The 26,838-nt window shown below is 39.8% G+C and overlaps 1 protein-coding gene across 1 annotated transcript in view; it reads right to left on the bottom strand.

Moving 5' to 3' along the window:
* PGM5 (phosphoglucomutase 5) overlaps positions 1-26,838 on the bottom strand; it is a 73,514-nt gene that overhangs the window by 6,971 nt on the left and 39,705 nt on the right. Inside the window, exons 7-10 of the mRNA XM_065047274.1 lie at positions 23,622-23,737; positions 13,208-13,343; positions 12,037-12,220; positions 5,741-5,875 (exon numbers count right to left, since the gene is read on the bottom strand). Coding sequence (XP_064903346.1) covers positions 5,741-5,875; positions 12,037-12,220; positions 13,208-13,343; positions 23,622-23,737 — 571 coding nt within the window. The remainder of the gene's footprint in view (positions 1-5,740; positions 5,876-12,036; positions 12,221-13,207; positions 13,344-23,621; positions 23,738-26,838) is intronic.

Below are 26,838 nucleotides of genomic sequence, written 5' to 3'. Positions count from 1 at the left end.
TAATGATCTGTAACTAACTAGCATGTAGTTCACTAGACTTTGGCAAAAGTAATTGCAGAATTTGTGATTCACTGCATCCTAAATAAAATAGAGTTAGCTAGTCCATATTCAGAGCAATCCAGATTATTTACTACACTGTTTCCAGGACAGTTATCCTGCAACAGCCACACAACCTTGCTGTTGAAGAACACATTGGATTTACAAATAAAACCAATCAAAACAACTCAGCATAACGAGTGATTTCTTTCTTGGTCTTCACATATGAAACTTCCTGTTTAAATACTATCGAAGTTCAATAGTATATTCAGGTGGCTAGAAAAAGGATGAGAAGATATTAACTATGTGTCAGGATCTGGAAATAATGAAATATGAGTTGATCTATAAAATGAGGCTGCAAATGAGCCTAAAGGTCAATAAACTCTTATTTTAGTACTTCATGCCCACTGGACATATCTCTAGTTTTTCCAACTGTGTTAAATTTAGCACCGCTAATAACTCTATTAACCTGAGGAAAAGATACATGTCAATGCATAAAGGCCCACAGCTTCAGGCAGAAGTCTGTTGTTTGTTATAAAGAACTGAACTTTCTGCAATTGCTACCTGAATGCCTATTTGAGTAGTATAAACCCAAAAAATCATCTTTTTAAGGAAATCTTGCAAGTTCGCTGGAAAGCAACTTTGCCAGGAATGCAGCATGATGAGGGGCATCAGCAATGACAAGGAGAATCAACAGAGTGGTCTTCCATTCTAAGGGGAACAATACAGTTTTAGAAAAGCCTTGGGCATGGTTTTCAAGACTTTGTTTTAGCCTCCTTATAACTAGAAGGCATCACCCCTATATATTACATAATTTTCAAGTGCTTACATTGGATTGTTTTTAATATACTTTGCACAGAGCATGATGGTCACTTTTCTCTATTGCTCCTGATTTTCACTCCTGTTGATACTGGCTTATAGGAAGAACTGAACTACTCTCAGAAAATAATTAGTCAGTCCTTATCTCCTAGGGGATAACGAGGCTGTTTCTGCCAGTTTCTTTCAATGGATTGTTCAATGGCCAGAAGCCACTGCAACTCACATTTACCTATAACCTCAGTCTTCTAATTACTGGTATATTTAACTGCTTTCCCTTGGGCTACTGTGTTGTCAGTCACGCAGTTGTCTACATTTACTCTGCTCTTATGGAAGCTCTAATGTTACTGAAGGAAAACATACAGACAGTAAGGCCTGAAAGTCAGCTCTTCCTGTATGACTCATGCAGAGTTACACACTATTGAGGCAAAACAAAGCATGAGGAGAGCTTCACTTGAGCAACACTCACTTGAATGGCTCCCTGAGGTCAAAATAAGAGGCAGCATTGAGCAGCTTCAATGGTGCTTCTAAGCTTGTCAGGCTTTCTGCTGGGTATCAAACCAAAGTAGGGCCTACAGCTACCTACGGTGGTTGAACCTGGATGATACTGAGCATTGACACAGATCTTTGTCCAAATTTCATGCTGGATAAGGGTTCATCATAGTACAGCCTAGGTTGGAAGGGATCTTGAAATATCATCTGGCTGAACATCTTGTGGGAAATAAAGTTACCATCATCCGGAGAAGTACATCACCTCTAATGTGAATGATTAATTCTATCCACCTCAAGTGAACAACAGTTCTTCTTAAAATAAAGGTACTTGTACATATTGCCTTTAAAATATGTCTCAGTTAACACAACTCAAAAAGCGTTATAATGTAATATTGGTGTTTCAGGACAATATGCATGTCTCAGCATGCATATTAGAAGGGGTGGTTTAGTTTTTTGCTTATCTGTGGAAGATTCACCAACAGCAGTTAACACTGTCAAAGAGAACACAAGCAAACTAGAAAAACTTGAAAACTGCTGAAAAGTTGGCTGATTAATTTTGGAAAGGGCTTTGTCTGAAAGGGGAAAACAAAGGATGCTGATAGGAGGTAAACTCAACCTAGTTACCATAATGATTCCACAGAACAAGAATCAATTCTTGTGAAAAAGAGCCAAAAAGATGTCTCAATATACTTTTGCCTTTCATTTCAAGTATTGACTGGAATTGTCACCAGGCAAAAACATGGAGCAATGCAAAGCATTAATCTTTCATTTGTCTATGTAAAAAATGAAAAGGTGGTACTGGAAGGAGGTGGTCCAATAAAGCAGAAGCAACTAAATATTTACTTAAGCAGCCAACCATCAAATAATTTTATGTCTTGGTTTATGATATAAAAAGTATGGAAGAGAGGTTTTCCTGATCAGTAGTTGCAGGCAAAGTGCGACAATACAGAAGCTACATGTAGTCATCTACAAAGTTACAAAGACCAGCTATGCTTAAAGAAAAATAAGCATTTATCCCAAACATAACAATTTCCTTAAATGCTATATATAAGGTATATACCTTACATACTTCTTTATGTCAGTGCTTTTTGAATAACTGGTCACTTAGGAGTATGTTGATTATGCCCCTACTACTGAAAGTAAATGGGAAACAAAGTACTTAAAATTTCAAATCCATCACAGCTCTTCTAGACGTTCACATCGGTACGAATGTCAAAGGAAACTAAAAAAAGAAAAGAATTACAATATCAGCAGAACTATGCCACCCCTTCTCAGCAATGCTATTTTCTGTTAAAGGGGTTTGCTATTCACTCTCTTCCACATACTTCTCTGATTATCAAATGTTCTCCTGAGAAATTTTTAGTTATTTTTGTACTAAGATGAGGATCTCCTGAAATCAAATTTATTTATTTCCTTGAAATCCACCATGTGCCTGCAGTATACAATCTATGACCTTGCAGCTCCTGTTGCCCTCACGTTGCTGGCAACGCGTTCAGCCAGAGCAAGGAAAGATAAGAGGTGGGAACCGTGCAATACTGTGAAATAAGAAACCAGAGAAAGAATTTATTGCATTAATTGAGATGAAACTGCTATTTGTCACAGATTTTGTGCCCATGGCAAGAGATGAGGAGGGTCTCTACAGCACTATGTAACTCCTGAGGCAGCCTGGATGTTAAAATGTCTGTCTGCACAAAACAAAGGCAGGGAAGTCCCTGCAACAAGTTTCAAGGCAACAACATTTCTACCCCTGCAATTATCTGTTCACTACCGAATACCATGGATGAACAGCCAAAAGTGTAACAGTCTGCAGGTTCTATGCCCTAGGGGTGCTTCTCTCCAGGCTCCTTGGCGCAGCTGCCTGGGCGGACCCCAGACCTGTGCTACAGGTGGCCTCCCTTCCTGAAGGACTCCTTGGATGTACATTGTAGCTTGTCTTTGGTTCACACTTTTACCCTCTCTTCTGGATGAACCCACACTGTTGCCTTGTCACCAGCCCTGTCTTCTGTCCCATATCCTGCTGCTCCAGATGGACCCTGAACCTGATCCATCGCTTGCCTCGTCTTGCCTTGTTACCAGAGCCTTGATCTTCCTGCTCCACTTGCCTGCTTTGGGACAGTGCCCTGGACAAGGAGGGCATGCCTGTCCTGTAGCTGCTCTGGGTTCCTGGCTCCTACCAACCTGTGCAGCAGCTGCGTTCTTGCTGCTCCTTGGACACAGGCTGTGCTGCTGGGGAGGGAGGTCACTACACCTTGCAGGGGACTTTATGCACCTTTCTCAAGCAAAGCCATGCAGAACAAGGATGAAATGTAACAGTAGAGTAGCATATTCTTCATTTTCTGAGGATAACCTCTGCTCATTCAATGTAGTCTCTTCACAAGTGTAAAATTCAATAAGAACATCTGCTATTTTCCACCCATTTAATAAAGCAAGCGTTAAATACTGGACATTGATTGTAGGTCACTTTAAGAGACCCACAAGCCTGAACTTTGCCAGCATATCCTTTCTCTCATATTCCATACCTTGTAAAAAGCTGAACAACCCTTTGATGCAAAAAGGATTTCATTATAAAAGGCGCATGCTCATTTGTAATTAGATAGTCAAAATTAGGCTAGACGAATGCTGCAAGTATATGGTCTGCTGCTTTCTAGTATTTTTTGCTGGGATTCATTAGACAGGAAATATGTTCAGATCATACTTTTGTGCCACATTATCAGAAGGTTACTGTAAGTCCACTGCAGACCTCTAAAATGGACTCTTAGTCTGCCTCTCACCATGACTTATTGTCATTTAATCTATGTCTAGCCAACATAGCACAAAGAACCATATTTAAAATAGTCAGCTTAATTGCAACTGATTTGTGCTGTAACAAAATGGGACAGAGCTGTGTTGGGTTGACTGTGGAGGGTTGATGCTGGTGGCTGCCAGGTGTCCACCAAGCCACTCTATCACTCTCCCCCCGTTCTTCACTGACCTCAGTGTCTGCATAGTTGTTTCCCCCACACATTCTCACTCCTCTCTCCCTGCTGCTGTACTTTTTACCCTTATTAAGTATTTTAACATAGAGGGGCTACCAACATTGCTGACTGGCTCAGCTTTGGCGAGTGGTGGGTCCATCTAGGAGCCAGCTGGAACTGTTTCTGTTCAATATGGGGCAGCTTCTGGTGTCTTCTTACAGAAGCCACTCTGCAGCCCCCCTGCTACCAAAACCTTACCACATAAAACCAATTCAGTAGCAAGTGCAAATGGGGTTGTAACACTGTTGTTCTTTAGTCAAAAAGTATTTATGACCCTGTTAGCTGGCTAACCCTGGATGCACAGAAAAATAATAAAATCACTAAAGAATAGTTCTGTACTCTGTTGGAGGTTGAACATTATACATATTCTGAGGACTTACTGAGGATGAAAACTGTTACTTAATAAAAAGCAAGTAAAATCAACAGATCATATCTGCAGGGATGGAATCTGCAACATTTCTAGAAAAACTGAAGCACTTATCATGACCGATAGATAACTCTTTAATAGCATAAAAAGAAACTAGCTAAGTATATGGTGGAAATCTGGTGCAAAAAAACCCCACAACAATGTCAAACATTTACCTAGGGTTCAAATGCATTTGACAGCATTTATGTTTTGGGAAATTTGCATTTGTGTTTCAGTTTTGAATACACAACTAGATGGTACTTGAAGCTATAGGTTTTTGATTTACTAAAAGCCAAATGCTTATCCTCTCTTCCAGGAAGCATTCTTAGTCTTCTCTTGTTGTATATCACAGCATGAAAGTGTTTTACTGGGAAAAATCTGAGAGTTCAAAATGTGATTTATATTATGAATTGTTTTAGGCGTCTGTTGGACTATACTGCAACTTGTACTCAAACTTCACTCTTCCTAGGAAAGAGTCTGGTTATGATACAAAATACTTCGCAGACAGCTGCAGGTCTTTCCCTTACAAGGAATCCCTATATGGTTTATACTCTGTCATCTGTATTTCCTAACTCCGCTCTCATTGTGAGGAATCCCTGGTTGCCATAACTGAGTGATCTTCAGATAACCTCCTTGAAAAATATTTATCTCTTTCTCTAAATATTGTTCAGTAACTCAGACTATGACACAAAAAAATAAGTGAAAAATAAACTAGAATGGCTTCTCTTAGTAGTTATCACCAAGTATCTCAGCCCTTGACATCTCTGTTGTGTTAGACATTATACAAACATACATTAAAACTCCTCGTCCTGCCTCAAGATGTGTACAGTCACATGATTAGGAACATCATCCACAAAGAACAGGGGTCAAAGTGCTGAGTGCTCCTTCTGATTAAAGATGAAAACCTACAGCCATTGCTATTACAGAGGAAGTGCATTACTTATCAACTTTGACTATTGCAATGCTATTGCATTACCTGTGGTTCCTTATTGTGTTGGCTGGGATCTTTTTCATAACTCTCTGCATAGATCCGGAGAGTAGCTCTCACATGGCTAGAAGCACTCATTCTGAAGATGAGCCTGGAAGCATCTGAAAAAATAATCCGCAGCCCCTATGGAAGAAGAAGGAACAGCACATATGTAAGGCGGCAGTAACTTTACAAACCGCAGTTCACTATGTTAAAATAAAAAGTAAAAGGAAGAGTCATTAGGATACAATTCCTCTTTCCCTGTAATTTCGGACAAATAATTTATTACTCTTTTTTCTCCTCTAAAGACTAGAAATGATCTTGTGTATTCCCTCTCCGTCCTCATAACAGGGACTCTCTTACTGCTGTTCTTATTTTCTTTAGCTGATTCGATCTTGCTCCACGTGGCAGAGCATAAAATCAATGGTCAGAGAAATAGTTATAAGATCAATAAGGATCAGGAGCCTAAGAAATAGCTGCAGTCTCCCAGGATCAAAAAAAAGTTGTCAGTAGTGAATACAAAAGACAGAATCAGTTGTGACCCCTCATAGACCATGCACCAATGTCTGATTACAAAGATTTTAACAAGAGTCTGCAGTATGACTTGGGAAATTTGACTTTAAGTGATAATTAATTTAATGTACACTGATTCATGTACATTAACTGTGTGTAGAATAAAAATGATTTCTTATTAACTCTCTGCTCCCATCTTCACCTCTTCTTTCCTCCTCCTCACCTCCATACTGTACACATGAATACATTCTTCTACAGACCACAGACTGTATACCTGGATCCACAGTAAACAGACTTGCCTTACAGGAAGGCCATTAAGACTGAAGGACTGAAGTGCAGTGTTAAATAGTTGTAGTGTATCGATACTCTAACAATTCTGCACTAACACTCAGCACAGTTCCCTTCCTGTAATTGGCACCTTTAGGCTAAGTGCCACCTCTGCTGTGTCACTGGACTTCATTTCCCCTCTTAGTCCTGCTGTTGGCAAATGCCTAACGCATAATTTGAGATCCTTGATACTTTTGTTTAAGGGGCAGTAAACCATTAAAAATGCGAGAAGTAAGAGAGAAGCATTTTGTTCTTCCAGTTTTGAGAAGACACTAATGATAGCAACACAGTGGTCCAATATTCCTAACTAGAAATCTTTGTCTCCTCAGGTATATGCCAAAACATCTTCAGCACCATGTATTGTATTGTTTGCATTGTTTGGTTGATAATCACAGAATCATACAATGGTTTGGGTTGGACCTTTAAAGGCCTAGTCCAATCCCCCTGCAATGAGCAGGGACATCTTCAACTAGATCAGGTCACTCAGAGCCCCATCCAGCCTGGCCTTGGATGTCTCCAGGGATGGGGCATCTAACACCTCTCTGGGCAACTTGTTTTCACCACCCTCATTGTTTAAAAAGTGTTCCTCATATTTAATCCGAATCTCCCCTTCTTTAGTTTAAAACCATAACCACTTGTCTTATTCCAACAGGCCCTGCTATAAAGTCTGTCCCCGTCTTTCTTATCAGCCCCATTTAAGTACTGGAAGGCCACAACAAGGTCTCCCCAGAGCCTTCTCTTCTCCAGGCTGAACAACCCCAGCTCTCTCAACCTGTCCCCATAGGAGAGCTGTTCCAGCCCTCTGATCATCTTGGTGGCCTCTTCTGGACCCTCTCCAACAGATCCATGTCTTTCCTGTGAAATGTTCATTAACACTAGAAAATATACAAGAGGAAAATATCCCACACGGATTAAGGGTTGGATTGCCTAAGAGATATTTTCCGTTTTTAACTCTGGTGATACCATGACACTTTTTTAAGCTGCTAGTATAGCATTATCTATTAATTTAAATATGCATTGGCAATTTATCCAGAAATTTCTCTAGTAGTCTCAAAAAGTACAGCCTAAGTGACAAACAGAAATAGTTTACATTTGTGAGATGGAGCTTTAGAGCCTGTTTTTCTAACATTTGCTATTAAGCCAACTTTGTAATGGGACGGTTCACTTGATGCTGATGGGAGTTTTGCCATTGATTTCAATGGAATCAAGATTTCATCTTGGACACTTGGAATTATACAGGCAGTTTGTTGTGATCTGATCCCGTAAGCAAGGGGCTGTCTCTTGCTGATTGTTCACTGACTTAACTTCATAACAGTGAAAAGAAAGAAGAGAATTTGAAGAGTTTCACAGTTCTGGATATAGTTCATTTCTAACGGTTGTCAATCCCAGGACCAGCAGCTCGAAATATGGAACATTAATGTCAACCAGCTTTAAGAAAGAAGGAAGGGAGTCTAACATATCTGCACAAAATGAAAGAATGAACATCACAACATGTGAGTGTATTCCTCTCCAAAGACAGAACGGGCATTTTACATGTTTTTGCCATGCCTACAAACCCCCACAATAACAAGACTAGCAAGGTGACTTGAATACTCTGCCACATACTCCATGTTTATCTAACAATAGTGACAATAACACATTGCTACTTGGTTTAGCACATCTGAAGTCTCACCACTCATTAAATTGTGATCTTCAGAATAAAAAGGATTTATAACCCCCCCCAGAACTTTTCCCGTAACTTTAAGATGAAAAAATGCTCCACCAAACTACAGCATCTGTAGCCAGTTACAGTGCTTGGGATATTTATGCAATGTATATGGACACATGACTAGCAGCTCACTGTACTATTTCTGAGTTTATTATTTTCTTCATTTTACATTTCTCAGGGACACACAACTGACAGTATTACACATGTGCAGTGACAGCTAATATTTGATTGTAAGTCCAGGATTCCAGCCATACAGCTGAAAATACTCTGTAAAAGGGAATTACAGAGACACAGTGGCTGTACTGCTTAAAACCAATAATCCTTAGTGCCAGGGAGAAACCACCTGCTTGGGAAACAATGGCATTTAGAGCTGGACTGTCAAATCAGTCAAGATATTTGCACCTGGAGATTTCGTTTAACTAATTTTTCAGAGAGCCCAGCAGCAAATAAATAAATAAATAAATAAATAAATAAATAAAACTATATTCCTCACTGTTTTCTGGAAATACCTCAAAGCTGTGAGTTACAAACATTTGTTGAAGGCAAAAAAAAACCCAGCGAAAAACACTGTTACCAAACAAATACGAAAAAGAATTGCCTGGAAAATAACCTGTGACTCTGCATCTTTTGTAAAGACACAACTCAACTGGTTTTCACCACTTGCTACAGAATACCCAGTCTAACATACGAAAGTTTTCCTTTTTGGTGTTCTTGAGTTTTTGGGGCCAGCAAGGTCAAAGGAAGCTGGTGAAGTTGCAAGCAGCCTATTAACTGTTTGTCATGATGACATTCTTTTACCTGACGTAAAGGTCATTGATTTAAAGCCATGTTTTTGCTCTTTATTATATAGAAGGTGTCAGCTCCATGAAACATAAAATTTTGTATGCAGAACTTGTAAAACAACATACGAGGAAAAGAATAAAGAGTAACACACAGAAAAGCACACAGGACAGAATAACTTCCTGTTTTATGAAAACAGGACACATTATTTGTCACTAGCGAGAATAATGTTTTCTTATGGGAACAGATAATTTTTTTCCTGGGAGGAAGCAGATGAAAAGGTTCAGTACAGCTCCCACACTGGACATCTGCTGATATTTATTTTAGGCAAATTGGGCCTGCTTAATGGACTTTAATGAACTGTGTGAAAACTATGAAACAAAATTATGTTCCATGGCTAACCCCCTGACTTTGAAGCTGATGTGACAGAGATGGAGGTTCACAGGGATTTCTCTCTTTTACACTACAAACCAGGTAAACAGCCTACTAATGTATTAGTATCTGTGAAGCACTGAGAAAACTGAACCTACTACACATTGTACTACACAGTTTGCTTTCCAGTAGTTTGGTTTTTTTTGTCAGTTAGCAATTTCATAATTAAATTAATAATAATAAATTAGCATAATATGGTAGCATGAACAAGAGTAAGCAGCAAACTTGGAGCAAAATATCTTAGGATTCTGAAACCATTATGAAAGCATAATGGCGAGGAGTAACACTAGTAGAAAATCTAGTCTAGCAGCAATATATCAGACACAGAGACATATACAAAAATTAGAAGCATGTAAAATGGCTATACTCTTACTTCAAAATACTGTGATTACCACAATTTTTACTTGTTCCTCTACTGGACCTTTGAGTGTCTTCTAGGCACAGCAGGCCACACTCACTACTCTGACAGGAAATACTTTATTGCTGATACATGATTGAAATATCATTCTGAACACAGAGGGATTTTTGCCTTATCTCTGGAGAGTTATCTGAAGTAACTTTTTTTCCAGCTTTTCCAATGCCTGTTTCCTGACTCTGGCTCAAACTGAAATGCAAAAAACCCAAGATTACATGCAGACTCCTTTGCAGCTCAAATCTAATGAGACAACAAGAAAACATTAATAAAATTCTAATCTCAAACCGGCAGCTTTATTCTATGAATCTCAGAATGTAAAACCCTTCATTAAAGAGCTCAAGGTTAACCATTATGACGGGCAATGCATACTTCTCATCCTACTAATTCAAGTTTCACACAAAAATGCAACTGATCCTTTTTCAGGATCCTCAGGAGCAGCACTGTTACGTGCTCATGTGCACAAAAGATAACACAACTGGACTTAAAAAATGAAAACAGTTTTCAGGACCAGCAGAACATTTAATTTAATTTTATGCCTTATTACTGAACAATATTAATGGGTTTAAACAGTCAGAATGGATTGGAAGATAGAATCAGGGCATACTGTTTGCAGTGCTGTGTTTGTTTTCTGTCTATTAACACTGATCAACTATCTTATGGCCAGCTTCTCATCCATGAAACATAGTGCAGTTACACTGAATATAAATCTCCCCCTCCTGCCTACTGGGGAACAAAACTTCGAACAGGTTCCCAAAAACATAGCTGGAAAATCTGCATGAAGCTCATGACAGTCAGAAAGAGACATCTGCATTTGCACCAAGAGCAAGCTACCCGAGGGAAATGGCAGCAGTAGACTTGTTTCATTTGCATGGATTAATGTCCTCTCATTTTGTTGTGCGTGGAGAATTCCTTTGAGGCTGCAGGCACATGGACCTAGAAATGCGTCCTTGCCAAAAGATGAACTGGTTAAACTGTATGCTCAATAAATACATGCTTCTCCCTATGAAAAGATAAACTTTTTGGTTTTATGGGCTCACTTTGAGTCCATCTGAAAACAGCCCAAGTCATGTTACTCTGTTTGTGTTACATGGTGATATGATTAGAAATTATATTCCAATTTAGGACAAGGGGTTTGGATTAAAGTCAAGGGAAATAAAAGTGCACTGAAAATTCACAAGCTGTTTTTTAAAAGTACAAGGGCCACAAGTCTGCCATGCCTGTAATTTTCCAGTGGGCTTAGATAAGACAATATCCTCATATCCTGTTTTGGCAGTAATACGCAAAAAGAGAGTAGCTCAGTGGCAGGTGGGCTACTCATATTACCTGGGTGCAATGATGAATGGAAACTATAAAGACTCTGAGCAGAATGGCATGACAATAGTTTTAATGGCTTGTAATACCATTTGCTAGGGTCTGGTCAGGTCAAGTAATTTATAAACCAGAGAAACGAGGGCAATAAAAACAAACAGCATAAAATCAGAACACATTTTAGTATGAGTCAACTCATATTCAAGGTGTTTGAATATATATTTATACCTGGAAAAAGTACATGGTTAGTTTTGAGCACATCATGAACTTCAAAACACTGGAGGCTTGGTTTGAACTGCAGTTCTTGATAGTACGGAGTCTCATCAAGGACAGAGACCAGAAGGAACACAGAACTGGTCATTTGGGCTAGAGAAGTCAAATGTGCCCACATATGGTACAATCCACTAAAGTCTTCCGCATGTTATTGTCTATAACAGATAATATGCCTTAATTATGCAAAGCCTGTGGGTTACCAAAAACAAAAAAAAAAAAAAAAGAACTTTTTCTGTAATGTAAAGTAAGTGGAGATTTCAGAACAGAAAATAGAAAAAGGAAAGACTGCCTTTCTACATGACATTTTACATTGTTCAGGAAAGGGAACCGTCCCTGTGTGTGCATTGCTGTCAACAGGGACTAAACCAGAGGTAGATTATGTTATCCAGACCCAGCTAATCTTAAGTAGGAAATGTGGTATCTATCAGAGAAAAGAAAACACCATGCTATAAATAAATGGAGAGGCTTGCCAGCGGAACATTACAAACATCACTGCTAGAGACAACATGAATGTTGCAAAACTTTGTTACTCCATCACTACAACCATACCTGTCTTTTGGTCACAGTGCCATCCACAGGATCTATGTACTCAAAGCTGTCTGTTCTTTCCACACTGTAGATATTGTTACCCACTGCAAACTGCTGATGGCTGAAGGATTTGTCAGTGATCAAAGCTTCCAGGTCTCTCATTATGAAATATGCTGTTCTGGGTTCCAGTGCTTCATAATCAAACCTTGCACATATAGAAAAAAAAAAAAAGTAGAATGAAGAAGTAAGTCCCCTACAGCTGAGAAAACAGTTCAGCTTTCACAGAACTCAATATACTTTCAATTAGCAATTTATTGCTTAGCTCAAAAATTAGAGGTAGACCACTGAAGTACTGATAGCAAATTAAACCAGCACACCCATGCAAGTCCTGTGCAATCTGACCAGTGTGTGTGTGCACCACAGTTCTGCACTGGCCGCCTGACTCTGAGTCAACAGCAATCATACAGAAAATACACAGTTTCTAAAGTAGCATAGTAAACATCATCAATACACAGCTAGCTTTCCAAGACTAAGGACACAATCAGTGCAGTGCGTAATAGCTGAGTGAAATAGAGAAAGCTGCCACAAATTGTGGGGAACAGCTGTGTGCGGGAGACTTTATGGATATGTGAAGTCCTCTGGATTAAGTCTATGCTGAGAGAAAGAGAGAGGCAGGAGCTAAGATGTAAAAGACAAGTTAGAAGTCACTCTTTAGAGACCTTAATAAAAATCAGTAAATGTTTGCCTCTTTGGAGTTCTCCTGAATTAAAAGCAGGTGTAGATCCAGTTGTCACTAAAACACTGTCAAACAGAAGCACATAGAGAAACAAATGCGGGAGTAAATCTTGCTGAGATTGATTTTTTTTCCAGCACCATGTAACGAGCTATGCCTACAGATTCCACACATAAATAATCCAAATCCTTTGCCATTCGATATCAGAAAATTCAATTACTCATGTACTAGAAATGATATATACACACTGCTCCTTCAGTAAGTAAATAATTTCTGCTGCCACCTACTCATGAGAAAAAACTGCCTACAGAACAGGGGCAATCTGTGGCAGATATTCATTCTGTGGACACAGCAAATGCACACCTAAATGCAGCTGAGCACAGCTAAACAAGCCATGGTTGTAGCAGAATGGTCCTATCAACTGCAGAAGTTCCTATGCCTTTTCCTCATTTTTCTCACCTGCAGTAGTAGTGCCGCCCAAATTTTGCCCAGTGATCCCTGACAATCTCTTCCACACTCTGCTTTCGAGCTGCTAGTATTGAAAGCCAAACTAGCACAGCCCATAGTCCATCCTTCTCCCGAAGGTGATCAGACCCTAAAGAGACATATATAAAGCACATTATTTGGTATCACTGCAAATCAGAAAACAAGGTAAAGAGGCTGGGCAAATGCCTCATTTAACTTTGTATGTCACATAACAGTGATTGACAGTATCAACCTCAGCAACTCTGATATCTTTCAGACAGACAAACAGAACTAATGTTTAAAATGTTATTTATTTATATATGACAAAGTCTATACTCTTAAGGTTAAATAAAAATATTTGAATAGAATACTTGAATAGAAATGGCAGTACTTGAAGGGAAATGAGAGTTGCAACAATTTTAGTCATGATTCCTGCTCACTATCACACCGGGTGTTTTCACACCTCTGGTACTGTTTTCCAGAGCTGGGCTAGATACGCAAAACCCTGGCCATGAACCAGAATGTTCTGAGATATGTGAGTCAAGTTCAACAGCATCTCCTTATCTCTGCAGATGTTCATCTTTCAAGCTGCAGAGAAACAGTTTCACCATTCCATGAAAAATGAAGGTTTCCAGAATGTTCATGACCTACCATAAGGACAAAAAACAAGAGCCTGAAAAAATTATTCTGGAAAACAAAACAAACACAACCAGAAAATAGTACTTTTTCCCCTTTCTGTATTTCTCCATTCCTCTCAGTGGTAAAGACTTTTGGGTGCTCAGATCTAAATACCTTCCTGGGTTTATATTTATGAAGAGAAAAACTGATCCAACAATGGAGACTAAGAACTATTTTGGAATACCCCACCTGATTTAGTACATACTCTCAGATACAGGAGACACAAGTTAAAGTTTACCATCTGAACTCAAAAGAGCAGACTTGATCTTGTACTTCCAACGTCCTAAGCCAAGATGCCAACTTGGATAACAGCCTGCTCTGCAACAGACCTGTAACATAGCTTAACCAGAAATATTTCTACTGAGCTAAAGTCTGCCTGTTAATACTGAGCCCTACTTTTGGCTGGGATAGAGTTAATTTTCTTCCTGATAGCTGGTACAAAGCTGTGGTTTGAATTCCAGAAAAATGTTGATAACATGTCTTAGTTGTGGCTAAGCAGTCAAGGACTTTTCAGCTTGTCACACTGGCCTGCCAGCGAGAAGGTGGGCAGTGCACAAAAGGCTGGGAGGAGACATGGCCGGGACAGCAGACCCCAACTGACCAAAGGGATATTCCATAGCATATGGTGTCATGTTCAGTATGTAAAGCTGGGGGAAGAGGAAGGAAGGAGGGGACATTTGGAGTGATGTGGTTTATCTTTCCAAGTCACTGTTACGTGTGATGAACCCCTGCTGTCCTGGAGATGGCTGAACATCACCTGCCAGTGAATAAATTCCTTGTTTTGCTTTGCTTGTGTGCGTGGCTTTTGCTTTACCTATGAAACTGGCTTTATCTCAAGCCAAGACTTTTCTCACTTTTACTCTTTCAATTCTCTCCCCCATCCCACTTGGGGGGAGTGAGTGAATGGCTGCGTGAGGCCTAGTTGCTGGCTGGGTTTAAACCATGACAAACTGGAATATGTCAATCAGCAAAACGTTTCAATAAAATCAGTATTTTCCAGCAAAAGTCTGTTTCATGGGAAAGTTCTTGCTTATCTCAATAAGTGTTCTCTCCTTTTGTGGCAATACGTATCTAACCCAGATTACGAAATAATCACGAAGAAGCATGCCACAAAGTAAAATCCAAGACACCTGACACTCAGTAGATGCTGATGACAGATACATAAGCTAAGAGACTCAAGAAACTTGAGGAGATATCAAACATGTCACCATTGCCGACAAAACAATACTCGATTTGGTTGAAATTTCTTTTATTTCCTTATTTTCTGTCTAGCCACACATTATTGAAACCCTGAGTACAAAGCAAGTGCAACAATTCATAAGGTTTTTTTCCTGTCAGTCAGGGAGGCAAACACTTTAACTATTTGTACCCTTAGAAGATAGTTAGCAAAACCCTCAAGAGAGGAAGCTAAAATGTCTTAGGTTGAAAACCTGTTTTATGAAATATCTTCCTTCTTCCAACACACAAATCCTATGGCAGCAAGAATGCTTTGCAGTGCCATGGTTTTACATAATAGCCTACAAGGTCTACACAGTCATCTGTCAGAACAGCCATATTTTGCTACTGACAGAGGACGTGGTTCCCATAATATAAACTGATGCACTGATGCTGTTTATCCTGTGAGAAACTGTCAACAAAATATTAAAGACATATAAGGAAAACAGCAAGATGCACAGAGAATCACCACGATTCCTGGTGTTCAGTATGGACATCCATCTTTTAGTCACTGCTGCTGCCTTGGACTTGCAGTCCCTTGTCTTGAGAGAGAGCTACAGTCACAGCAGCATTTGCTACCTTGCTGGCATTTGCTAAGAGCCCACTGTGCTGGGCCTGCTGCAGCTCTGTCTGCCACTTATGCTTCTTGTGTTACGTTCAGCCCTGGGAGTGTGGACCTCCAGCACTATGAATCTAACACTAAGCAAATTAGCTACCACAGAGATAACTAAATGCAAATTACTATTTTGGCACAATATGCCAGTTGTATAGGAATTAATATTGAAGACTTGTGAACAGGAAAAAGCCTTACATGAAGATTAAGTTTGTGTCTATGACCTAGGTAATGCAGAAGAAAAGGACATAGAATACTGTGGATGGATTTAAGAGCTGAGAGATAGTAATGTTCCTTTGCATCTACAAAGTAGCTGTCATTATAGTAAGAATACCTTGTTTCTGACACTTGCCATCTGCCTTGAATTGTAATATGCGAGCTCTCTGAAACAAGGCCAGTCTCCTACTACAGTTCCTGGGGGTATGGGCTGGTCCTCCAGGAGCAGCTGCAGGAAGAGCAACAGCTCACTCTGTTCCCTGCTTGAGTCCCGGTGCTGTCAAAGCACAGAGTGTCAACTAATCAGAAAATGAAGGGCAGGGTTATTTATGAGCTATCACAGCTTTGCAAATAGCTTTGGATAAAAATGGAAAACAAATGTCCCTCCACAGGAAGTCAGCCCTTCGGACAATCAGGCCTTCACCTTTTCTACCGCCCTGTTGTGATAACACTCCAGAGCAGCTGAAGGATGCCTTCCACAGAAACACCAGCAATAAAGCCTATGAATAATAAAGTCAGCTTTGCTTGTAGGCCAAGCAGATGGTAGGGTCACAATCACTGCTATCACAGACTAAGCATCTGTTCGCAGATGACAGCGCAGGTGCAGATTTCTGCCACGGCCACCAAATGAGAGCTCTAGAACAGAGCTGTCACTTCCCACCAGCGTCCATCACTCCTCTGGTAGCAGTGGCAGAAGTTGCCAGGTCACAACAGGGGCTGGGCACCAGGAGCAGTAGGGGCTCCCGGTGTCCATCCTGGGCCTGTCCCAGAGTATTTTTTACTACTACAGGAGCAGGCAGATGGGTGAGCACCGGGGCTGCCTCAGCCCCCACCCCCTGGGACCAAGCAGCTGCCTGGGGAAGGGACTGGGCTGGGGCTGGCCAGGAGGTGGGCCTGTGCATATGCCTGGCTTAGGAGGCCCATGGCAGGGCAGGGCTGGGGAGAGCTGGAGACCAGCCCTGCTGTGGCATCGCTGGAGCAGGAGCTGATGGCCCCGCATCGTGAAAATAGAGTTCCAGACCCTGGGCAGGGTGAGGGAGTCCTGGGGTGGGGGGTGGGTAGAGCCCTGGAAACAGCAAGATCCCCCCATCATGACTGTTCCTCTCCTTCTTAACCTGTCTGCCTCTCCTTTCTGCCATTTACCCTTAACACTGAAAAACTCAGTTTCACCTAAAAGTGATACTACCAGCAACTTGAACTGTTGAAGTGTCTCAACAGACACCAGGGAGAAGCAGACAGGGTTTTGCGCTAAGCACTTCAACAATGTTACAATGTAAACTATCATTTATTATCCTTTTGCTGTAACACTCTGCAGACTGCAAGGCATCAAATCGTACAGTGAAAGGCACAGAACTGAATCAGCAAAATGGTCTGTACTTCTTGACAACTGGGCAATTGTCTGAACTGAACACCAAAGGAGAGATGCATTTGGGTTTAACAAACACTTTGAGTATGTTTCTTTGAACCAAAATGGTCCAGTGAAACATGGACAGAAGAATTTTTGGAAGGGCCTCTGTTGTGCTCTGAGCCTTGTTCTGGCATGACTTAAGCTCATATATTTCTATGAAGATGGATGAGTGTATGCACGTATCATTCTTTTGATCCGTTTAGCAGCTTTGGCAAGTGCTGTGTCCTTGTGTGCCCTTCACGGGGACAGGCAGATTGTTGCTTCTCTGGAAGGCAAAAGCATTGCAAGGAAGTAATCTAGAGGAAAAAGTCTGGATGGAAAAGCTGGAAACAACCTAATTGTTCCAGGATCAAAAATCACTGATTAAAAATGTGAGTATAGAGACAATTATCCTGTGTGCACAAGAAGTGCCTCAGATTGTTATTCTTAATAGGACAAAAATTAACAACTGAGATTTCTCAGAACCTGTTTATCACACTTCTTTCATTTCACCAGCATATCCATCAACTGGGCTACCTTATGCACATATATATTGCACTATTTATTGCCTGCCTTTCTTTTAGCAAATTAAAACTCATTACCACAATTCTGTTCATCAGCTCTGGTTTTCACCTCCCGTACCTTTGCTGGTGGCTTTGCTCTCCCTCGCTCATTGCTACTGCCCAGCTCACACAGCAGAACCTCTCGGGAGGGAGCTCATTCTGCTGCCCCAGTTCCACCACCAGCATTCTCCTTCGCTTTGCAGATGCCGTATCTGCCGCTGCAGGTCTGCAGAGGCAGAGCTGCCCTCTGCAAACGGGTCCAGTAAAAGCTGCCTCGCAAGTACCGATCGCTGAGATTGTCGTACTAACAGTCTTATAGGCTTGCTGAGGGCTCTCAGCAATCTCAGTAAGTTTTAATTGCAACATCCAAGGCATTAATGAATTCCAGCCTCTGTTTAAGGAGCTGAAGCAGAAAGAGGCAAAAGAACAGTGGAGTCAACAAATATTTTTCTGATTATCCCATTATATTTGATTTGCCATCAGTAAGGGAAGTTATAATAATGTCAGCTACTTAATGGCAGCCTATTTTTACCTTAATTTGTCACACATTTCTCTATACAACAGTAGCAAAAGTTACTTTTTACTACTGCAACAGCCAATTGCTATGGCCTGACTCAGAGTAAACAATCTGGGAAAACCTTTCAGAGCATGTTCCCATTCATAAAGGAGTAGTCAGCTTAAACAGGTTTAAACTGAATTCAACTCTGCCTAGTGTATTGCACTCTGTACATGTGATTTTAAAACAAAAATCTGACTGCAGTGAGTGTACAGACCCGCAGTAAATCATTTTGTTTGAACCATGCTCTTTCAGTCTTACAAATTTATCACCCAGCAATCTGAAACTTGATGATATTTTAGGCAAATGGAGACTTAAGGGCAGCCTGATCGGTTCCTTTATTGAAGTTAATGAGATTATTTTAGATTTGTGCTACTGCAACAGGTACCACCAAATAACTCTTTCAAGGCTTTCATTCATTTCAGCAGCAGCACATCTTTATATTTTCCACTAGTTTTTCTTCCACATAATCTTGCAGGAGAAGACGGCTGGAGTTAATAGCATCTGGAAATCTGGAGATGAAGCACGCAAATTTATGAAAGATGTATCAATTACTGAAGTGTTTTAAACTGCAGAAAGATAAATCAGCCACAGAACTCTTCTAATCCTGATTAACAATTTGCTGATGAAATTTAGAAACAAATTGCCGCTGCTGACGCCCTTCTCTGAACTGTGTCCTGGACATTAGTCATAGAATCAGAAAGCTACTAACCTCATCTGACAAGCTCCCCACACTGCTACAAAAATGGAAGAAGTTTTTAAAACATTGGTTGAGCTCCAAGATCAGCTGCCAGAAAACAAGTTTGGGAAACACAGCCCTATGGGATGTTTTCAAAATCTTTTGTCCTTTTATAGCAGAAAACTTGCTTTTATTTACTTGCCAGAGCAAAATCCCTTATGTTATAAAACCAAGGCTCTGTATTATTTGGAAATTCCAGCTGGGCTGGATTACCTGGGTACACAAGCAGCTGGTCTCCAGTGCTGCTCAGATGGTTTGGTAACAGAATGCAGATCTGTAAAACCCCTTTCTCTTGCACAGAACAGCAAAGTTTCCAACTCTGATCAGCTATATGGTACATTTCTTTAAATATTACATGCTGAAAACTAAAGAAACACCAAGCTGAAGTTCCCTAAATAGATATGATTGAGGGGAAAGCTGTAAAGTTGATTCAAATGCCCTATACTGGAAGAAACTTGTGAGGGTCATGCAGCTTGGGACATTACTAAAAGATTCGCAATAAGGTAAATATTTATTGCTAAAAACAGCTCACATCGCTAAAGTATTGGTCATCTACAGAACAGACTGCATTTTACAAAAAAGCCTCCTGGCATATGAGATATTTTCAGATAGCTGCATTGAACTGAAAGATGATAAGAAAACTGAGGCAGGCAGAAAAACAAACTTTGAGCATCACAGTCCTTGCGTAATTGCCCTGTAGACACTGTCATAATTCATTTACACAGCAACTACACGTGCACTGAGGAATTTAAACCCAGTGCTCAGGTTGTCTGGATGCCCATAAGATTGAATCTGGAGGGTTCAGCTCAGCCTTTAGATGGTATTGACTTAAATAGGAGGTCAGGAGGCTTTCCACATAGAAGTGCTGCAGGTCCAACAAAGCTCATTTGACCAGAAGGTACCAAGATACACAGATTAAATATGGCTGCAGAGCAGCTCTCCCTGCTGCCCACCAATATGTTGTTCAAGCACCCTTAGGATTCACAAGAGATGGAATTTAACAGGAATCCAAAGAATTAATGATAGCATAGGAAAACCAGATTCAGACAGTAACACAGAGAGTGGCAGGAATAAAGAGACTGGTCTGAGGTCAGGAGGCAGGAGCCGCAAAATCAGGAGAGAGGCTACAGTAAAAAATGCAATTGTTTTAGGGCCCTACAGAAGGATACAAGAGAAGGAAAAATGTCATGTGTAAGAACAGAGAGAAGTTAGAGGAATTATTAGGTTGGTGCAAAAGGAACTGCGAGTTTTGCATTGTTGAAATTTGCTCTTTGATATTGGAATATATTCTTAAATAAATGTGGTTACTTTACACATCATTTTAATGCACTTTTCTGGCTTTATGGGGTTCTGCTACTGACTTATAACTTGTTCTTTATTTTCTGTTTATTTTAGATTACAGAAATTATGTTAGACACAAAGCAAATTTGAACAATTTTCTTTGTTAAGTTCAAAATGGGTCATAAGGCAGCAGAGACAACTCTTAACACCAACAACCCATTTGGCCAAGGATCTGTTGATAAATATACAGTGTGGTGTTGCTGCAAAAAGTTTTGCAATAGAGACAAGAGCCCTGAAAATGAGGAGTGGAGTGGCTGGGTATCAGAAGCTGACAATGACCAATGGAGACTAATCATTGAAGCTGATCCTCTTACAACTACATGAGAAGTTGCCGAAGAACTCAATATCAAGCGTTCTACAGTCATTTGGCATTTGAAGCAAACTGGAAAGGTGAAAATGCTCAATAAGTGGGTGCCTCATGAGCTGAACAAAAATTTTTAAAATTGTCCTTTTGAAATGTCGGCGTCTCTTACTCTACACAACAACAACAAATCACTTCTCGATTGGATTGTGACATGCGACAATAAGTGGATTTTATATGACAACTGGTGATGACCAGCTCAGTGGCTGGACCGAGAAGAACCTCCAAAGCACTTCCCAAAGCCAAACAGGCAGCAAGAAAAGGTCATGGTCACTGTTTGGTGGTCTGCTGCCGCTCTGATCCACTGCAGCTTTCTGAATCCCGGCAAAACCATTCCATCTGAGAATCTGCTCAGCAAACCGATGAGATGGACCGAAAGCTGCAATGCCAGCAGCTGGCACTGGTCAACAGAAAGGGTCGAATTCTTCTCCATGACGATGCCCAAGCACACGTCACACAACCAACACTTCAAAAGTTGAACGAATTGGGCTACAAAGTTTTCCCTCATCTGCCATATTCACCTGACATGTTCCCAACCGACTGCCACTTCCTGAAGCACCTTGATAACTTTTTGCAGGGAAAACATTTCCATGACCTGCAGGATGCAGAAAAAGCTTTCCAAGAGTTCATAAAATCTCAAGGCACAGATTTTTATGCCCCAGGAATTAACAAACTTATTTCTCATTGGCAAAAATATGTTGACTGTAATCGTTCCTACTTTGATTAATAAAGATGCGTTTGAGCCTAGTTATAATGATTTAAAATTCACAGTCCAAAACCACAATTACTTTTGCACCAACCTAATATGAAGCAACCAAAGATTCTTCCCTTCTGCCTGAGGCAGAAAGCATCTGCAAGACTCATACTCAACATCACCAGAGGAAGATAGTCTAGGAGCCTTAATTCCCCATCAGAAACAGGCCTAGAGGCAGTGGTTTGTCATGGCATATGGCACACAGAGGTCACCCCTGCTTGCTTTACATACCTCTACAGATAAAACTCCATGCACTAGGAGATGTTGCACTCTGTGGGTTAAGGTACCCAGATGTCCTTAAATCTACGGGAACTCACTATCAAACTCCTACAAACTCCTTCCAGTCAAAAACCACACTTCCTTTTCTTCAGCATCATGATGAAGGCAAGAGTTTTTTCCAAATAATTTGGGTGCTAATGAGGTTAAACCAATGTCTCAAGACACAAGTTTTATGGAAATATCTGGGTTTGGATTAGTAGAAGGAACTTCAGTATTTAGAGGGAAGAGGTACAAAACTGGCCTGTGAAAAAAAGCATGATAAAGCAGTGTGTTGAAAACTCCCCAGTCCAAACCTTTCCTGGGCAAACGGAGACACAGTCTAAAACACCACAAAATGGGAGTACATTCTGAAAGCTACAAGATCTTCCTACACCTCTTTCAAGTTAGAACTCACTCAGTGACCTTGTAGAAGACTCTTTGAAAAGATCTATTCAAAAGACACAAATCTGTGCCAGTCACAGCAATTAAGCCAGGGCATCCAGATCGCTAAACATGAGACATTGGTTCCCATGCACAAGACAAATAAAATAAATATTCATTATTAATTTAAATTCTTTTAATTTTACAAATACACATCCAAAGAAATCTAACACATTTTTGGTTCTTCCATCATAGTCCACTCAGATAGTTACAGAAAGGTTAATACAGGCTAACACATAAAGCAGTATGTCTGTGGCTTAAAGGTATCATCATTTTTTTAAAAAAGCAGCATTCTGTGCTAATTGACCTCAACCAACAAACTTAAAACTAGACCTAATCAAAGCAAAATGAAATTTGTAACCAGGTTTCACTGGATGATAAACTATTGTCTATGAAAAGCTATAGCAAACTAATTATACACCAAAATAAAGAACTCCATGGAACTCACATCAAAATACAGTATAAATTATTCACCAGGCAAATGGTTAAGCCATTCTGATAATTGCTGATTCAAAAGCACTTGTAATATAACCTCAATAATAAACAAAAAGAAGAAATAATCCAGGAAGGAAAAAAAAGAAACACTGCGAAATTTATTCAGTTTTTGTCATAAACCAAAACCACATTGTGCAGATTTGCAGACTACATCTTTTAATAGTTTGTTCTTATGCTTCCTGTCAGGATTGAGTTCATGAGGGCTCAAATTTGTGTTTCATTCTGCATTCTACTCATTGACTGGTTCTTGGGATGGATAAGGAAGAAATATGGAAATCACAGACGCTGACATATAACTGAACTTCTTCTAATGAAGAGTAATTGTGATGTTCCAAAAAGGGACGCCTGCAACAGGTTTGTTTGACATACCATTAGACATACCAGTCCTCATACTTTGTACACTGAATAACATTAGGAAAAACCATGTGGTGTTTCCATACAGGCGAAATCCCTCCAAATGCTCCTGAAGTCTATGAAAAGACTATTGCAGTGGAACCAGTGAGACCTTTCTGCATCATGTTCAATTCAGAAGAGAGTGTCAGGCACCTCCAAAAGCTGTCTGGGCAGTGACAAACCTGCCTCTGGGTTCTGACTGTCTATCTTACACACTTTTCATACCACAAGGTAATGGACATCAGAGTTGCAAGAAGAATGTGAACAACTGACAGTTCTCTGATCCAGCACAAGAGTGTGTTAGTTTGCTGATTCTTTTGGCTTTGACTTGAGGCACTCAGGAAAATTAAAAGTTGCCATTAAAAGTTTGTGGAAACTTTTTATTATGTATTACTTACCAGTGCCAAAGCTTTCCTCTCCACAAAGTGAGCAACGTCCAGAATCCATGAGATTGGAAAAATATCTCCATCCTGCTGGTGTTTCATACACAGGAACCTTCATTACTTTTGCCACTCTGGAAAAGACACAGTAAAACATGACATGATTGAGACAGTCCTTTTTTTATATATGGTCTGAGATCAGCTGAGGAATATTCTAGGTCTCGCTACATCTCCTGACAGCTGAACAGATCAACAGCAGTATTCAAAACCAACCCTTGTTTCAGAACCTGACTTCAACCAGAACCCACTAAATGTGGTATTTTGGAAAATGTAGGACCTCAGCTCAATAGGTTTTACCAGTATCTTTCTCTTGTTACTGATGAAGAAACACACAGTTTTGTTATATTTTAATGAAAGTTAAAGCATCAAGTTGAAGTATCTTCCTTTAAAAACCCAAGCGGCCAACACTGATACGCTTGAAAGACACTTTTGCTTCTGTTCATATGTTCAAAGCCAAGGCAATTCAGGAATGTTTCCATCATGCAGTGCCTCCCCTAAAAAGCTTTCCCAGTCTCAACCTGAGTCTGAACTTACTTTCCCTGTCTCCTCTGATGCACCTATATGAAATAATCCCAAACAGCTGGCTGATCTGCTAGTATTGTCAAGAAATAAAATAAACCACCATATAAGCTGGATGTGCTTTCTCTTCCCCAGATTGCCCACTTGTATTTTTTCCTGTTATAAACTATAAAGAAAAAAATCCTTTCTTGGACCGAAAAATGAGAAAGAAGAAGAAAACAAGAAAGAAAAAAAAAAAACACAAATTCTCGAAGGAAGCCACTAGTAAGCTTGGATTTATGCATAATGAATACTGCCATTCTTCTGGTTTCTAATTATATTTGTTTGTTTTCATGGTGTGCCTAGGATTTTCAGAGCAAACTGTTTTTTTTTTTTCAATGTGAAAAATAAGACTTGAAATATAGTTGAGCAATCTGACTAAAAAAGGACCTTCTGATCTCCCTAGAACTGCTGCAACAACAATCACACCTGACAAACACTTCCTAAATTCCACTCCCACAGAAGAATATTTTATATAAGACAATTCACATAATTTTTACATCAGTCATGCCCAGGCAAAGCAGATCAATGAAAGCAGGATTCAACATGCTTAACACAATCTACCTAGAAGTTACATGACAAGGCGAAAGCGTTTACCTCTCTAATCAGAAGACACCCATTTTCAGACAGCCCATCACTTTGTCTTAAAGTAGGTGTGTAAGGTAGATAGAATGAACTGTCCAAACACGCAAATACTGACCCTGCAATACTTGGTACATAAATATACCTAAATGACAGTTTAACCATTAAGCACTCTCTCTGAAATAATTAAATAGTTAATCAGCAGTGATATTAAGTCCTCAAATCCACTTTTTAAAATGTAGTAAATATCTGCTGCCATCCAAGTCTCCTACTACTCAGTCCAGATGTTAATTTTTGTACTGACATATGGCATCTAAAAAGAATGGTTTTGAATTTATATGGAGTAAGAATTGCTAATTCTTACTTGAAAAGATCTAAAGAGGTACCTGTAGAGAGAAATATTATCAAAATGTTTGATACTAAACTCAGTTTTCGTGTCTCTAGTTTAGAGGTAGAGGCAAGTGCATGTGTCCTTGTGTTTATACAGCACGAGCTATATTATTAGCCCTTAGAAATGCTGCTGAATAAGGGAGGTTATACAGTGCAGAGCTAAACAGGTTTCTGGCTAGCTCTGCAAAAAGTCAAGAACATAAAAGGATTTAATCTCTGTGTGACAGTAACTGCAGGCTGGGAACAGGACCATACTGTCAAAAGCAGAAAACAATCAACCAGAAAACAATGGCTAACATGCTGGAAGAGCAAACTCAATTCTCTTGAGGGAGCCTAACAATACAGCAGGAATATCTCTGCTTGCAGAAATGTTCCTACATCCTGTACTGGTTCTGGAGAAGGAAATCCTTTCCCTTTCACTTTTCTGTATTCCTCAAGCCTGAGGACAAACAGCCTTGGACAAATCTGTCTTGACCAGCCCCAAAACTTCTATGGGCTTTAATGGTTTTCAAAGATTTCTGTGTCCTAGGCATGCACCGAAAATACATATGTTAATTCCAGTGGCATTTGGCTTACTTTATACTAAACCTTTCAAAGAAATAAGCAAATATAATATACATATAAACATATAAATACAAGGTTTATAGTGAAATATGACAGACTGCTCCTTGCAATATTTTTTTGGTTTTGATTCCTAAGACTTCAACAGAGTAAGCAAAAGCACACTGAAAATAAGGCATACTCTTTCTTTTATTGTCATTTTAGTGAAATAAAGAATCGTTACTACAAGTCTCAATAAGTGCACAATGTGCCTTTATGAGACCTATTGACATTTCTGGAGAATGATCACCCTGGGAAACACGAGAGGTTTTCCCATGGGAAGATGCAAAAAATTCTCAAAGCTGCAGACTCAGAGAAATCATGCGCTGCATCAGATCAAACAAACAACAATGCAAACTACAGGAAAATACCTTCGGAGGAAGGAAATTAATATTCTGTTAATGGGAAATTACTAGATCTTCAAAGCCAGAGAAAACAGAGATTAAATGTGGAAAGGGGAAGGGTTTTTTAATGCATCTACATCTTTTCAAACATGACTGGTATGATTTCAGTGCAGAGAAAGTAGAAAAAAAAAATCTTCATTTACCAAAACTTTTTTTTCACTTTTCATTTGCCAGTCTGCTTTCTTGTAGAGAAAATGACAAAATGAGAGCTTGCAGTCACTGCTACACCAAGTAGTCACGTTGTTTGGGGTTTTTTTTCTTTCTTAAAAGTGCTAGCAAAAGGGTACTCAAAAGAGTACAAAAGGGTACTTGTGGACCAAAATTCAGAAATCAGTTCCTATATACCACTGAAGATTTCCAGCACTACCTCATGTAGCATATGACTTCATGACAAACTTGAAAGATACTAAGGAAATATTCTAGGTAGAAATGCTTAGGATCAGGGTTTCTGGAACTTTAATTCTGCAAGAACAATTGCTGGTGAACCATGTTAAAGGTTTTTGGTTTATCTATAACAAATCACAGATCAATTAATTACAAGCTATGATTTTTTTACCTTCCCAAGACAGCCCAAACAAGTCTGTATATATACAGCTTTTTAACTTGCTCTTCTCTCTATATGTTTACACCAAGTCCCTAAA

Source organism: Columba livia, chromosome Z, assembly GCF_036013475.1.
Source record: "Columba livia isolate bColLiv1 breed racing homer chromosome Z, bColLiv1.pat.W.v2, whole genome shotgun sequence".
NCBI classification, from domain to species: Eukaryota; Metazoa; Chordata; class Aves; order Columbiformes; family Columbidae; genus Columba; species Columba livia.
This window is presented reverse-complemented; position numbering and strand designations above follow the sequence as displayed.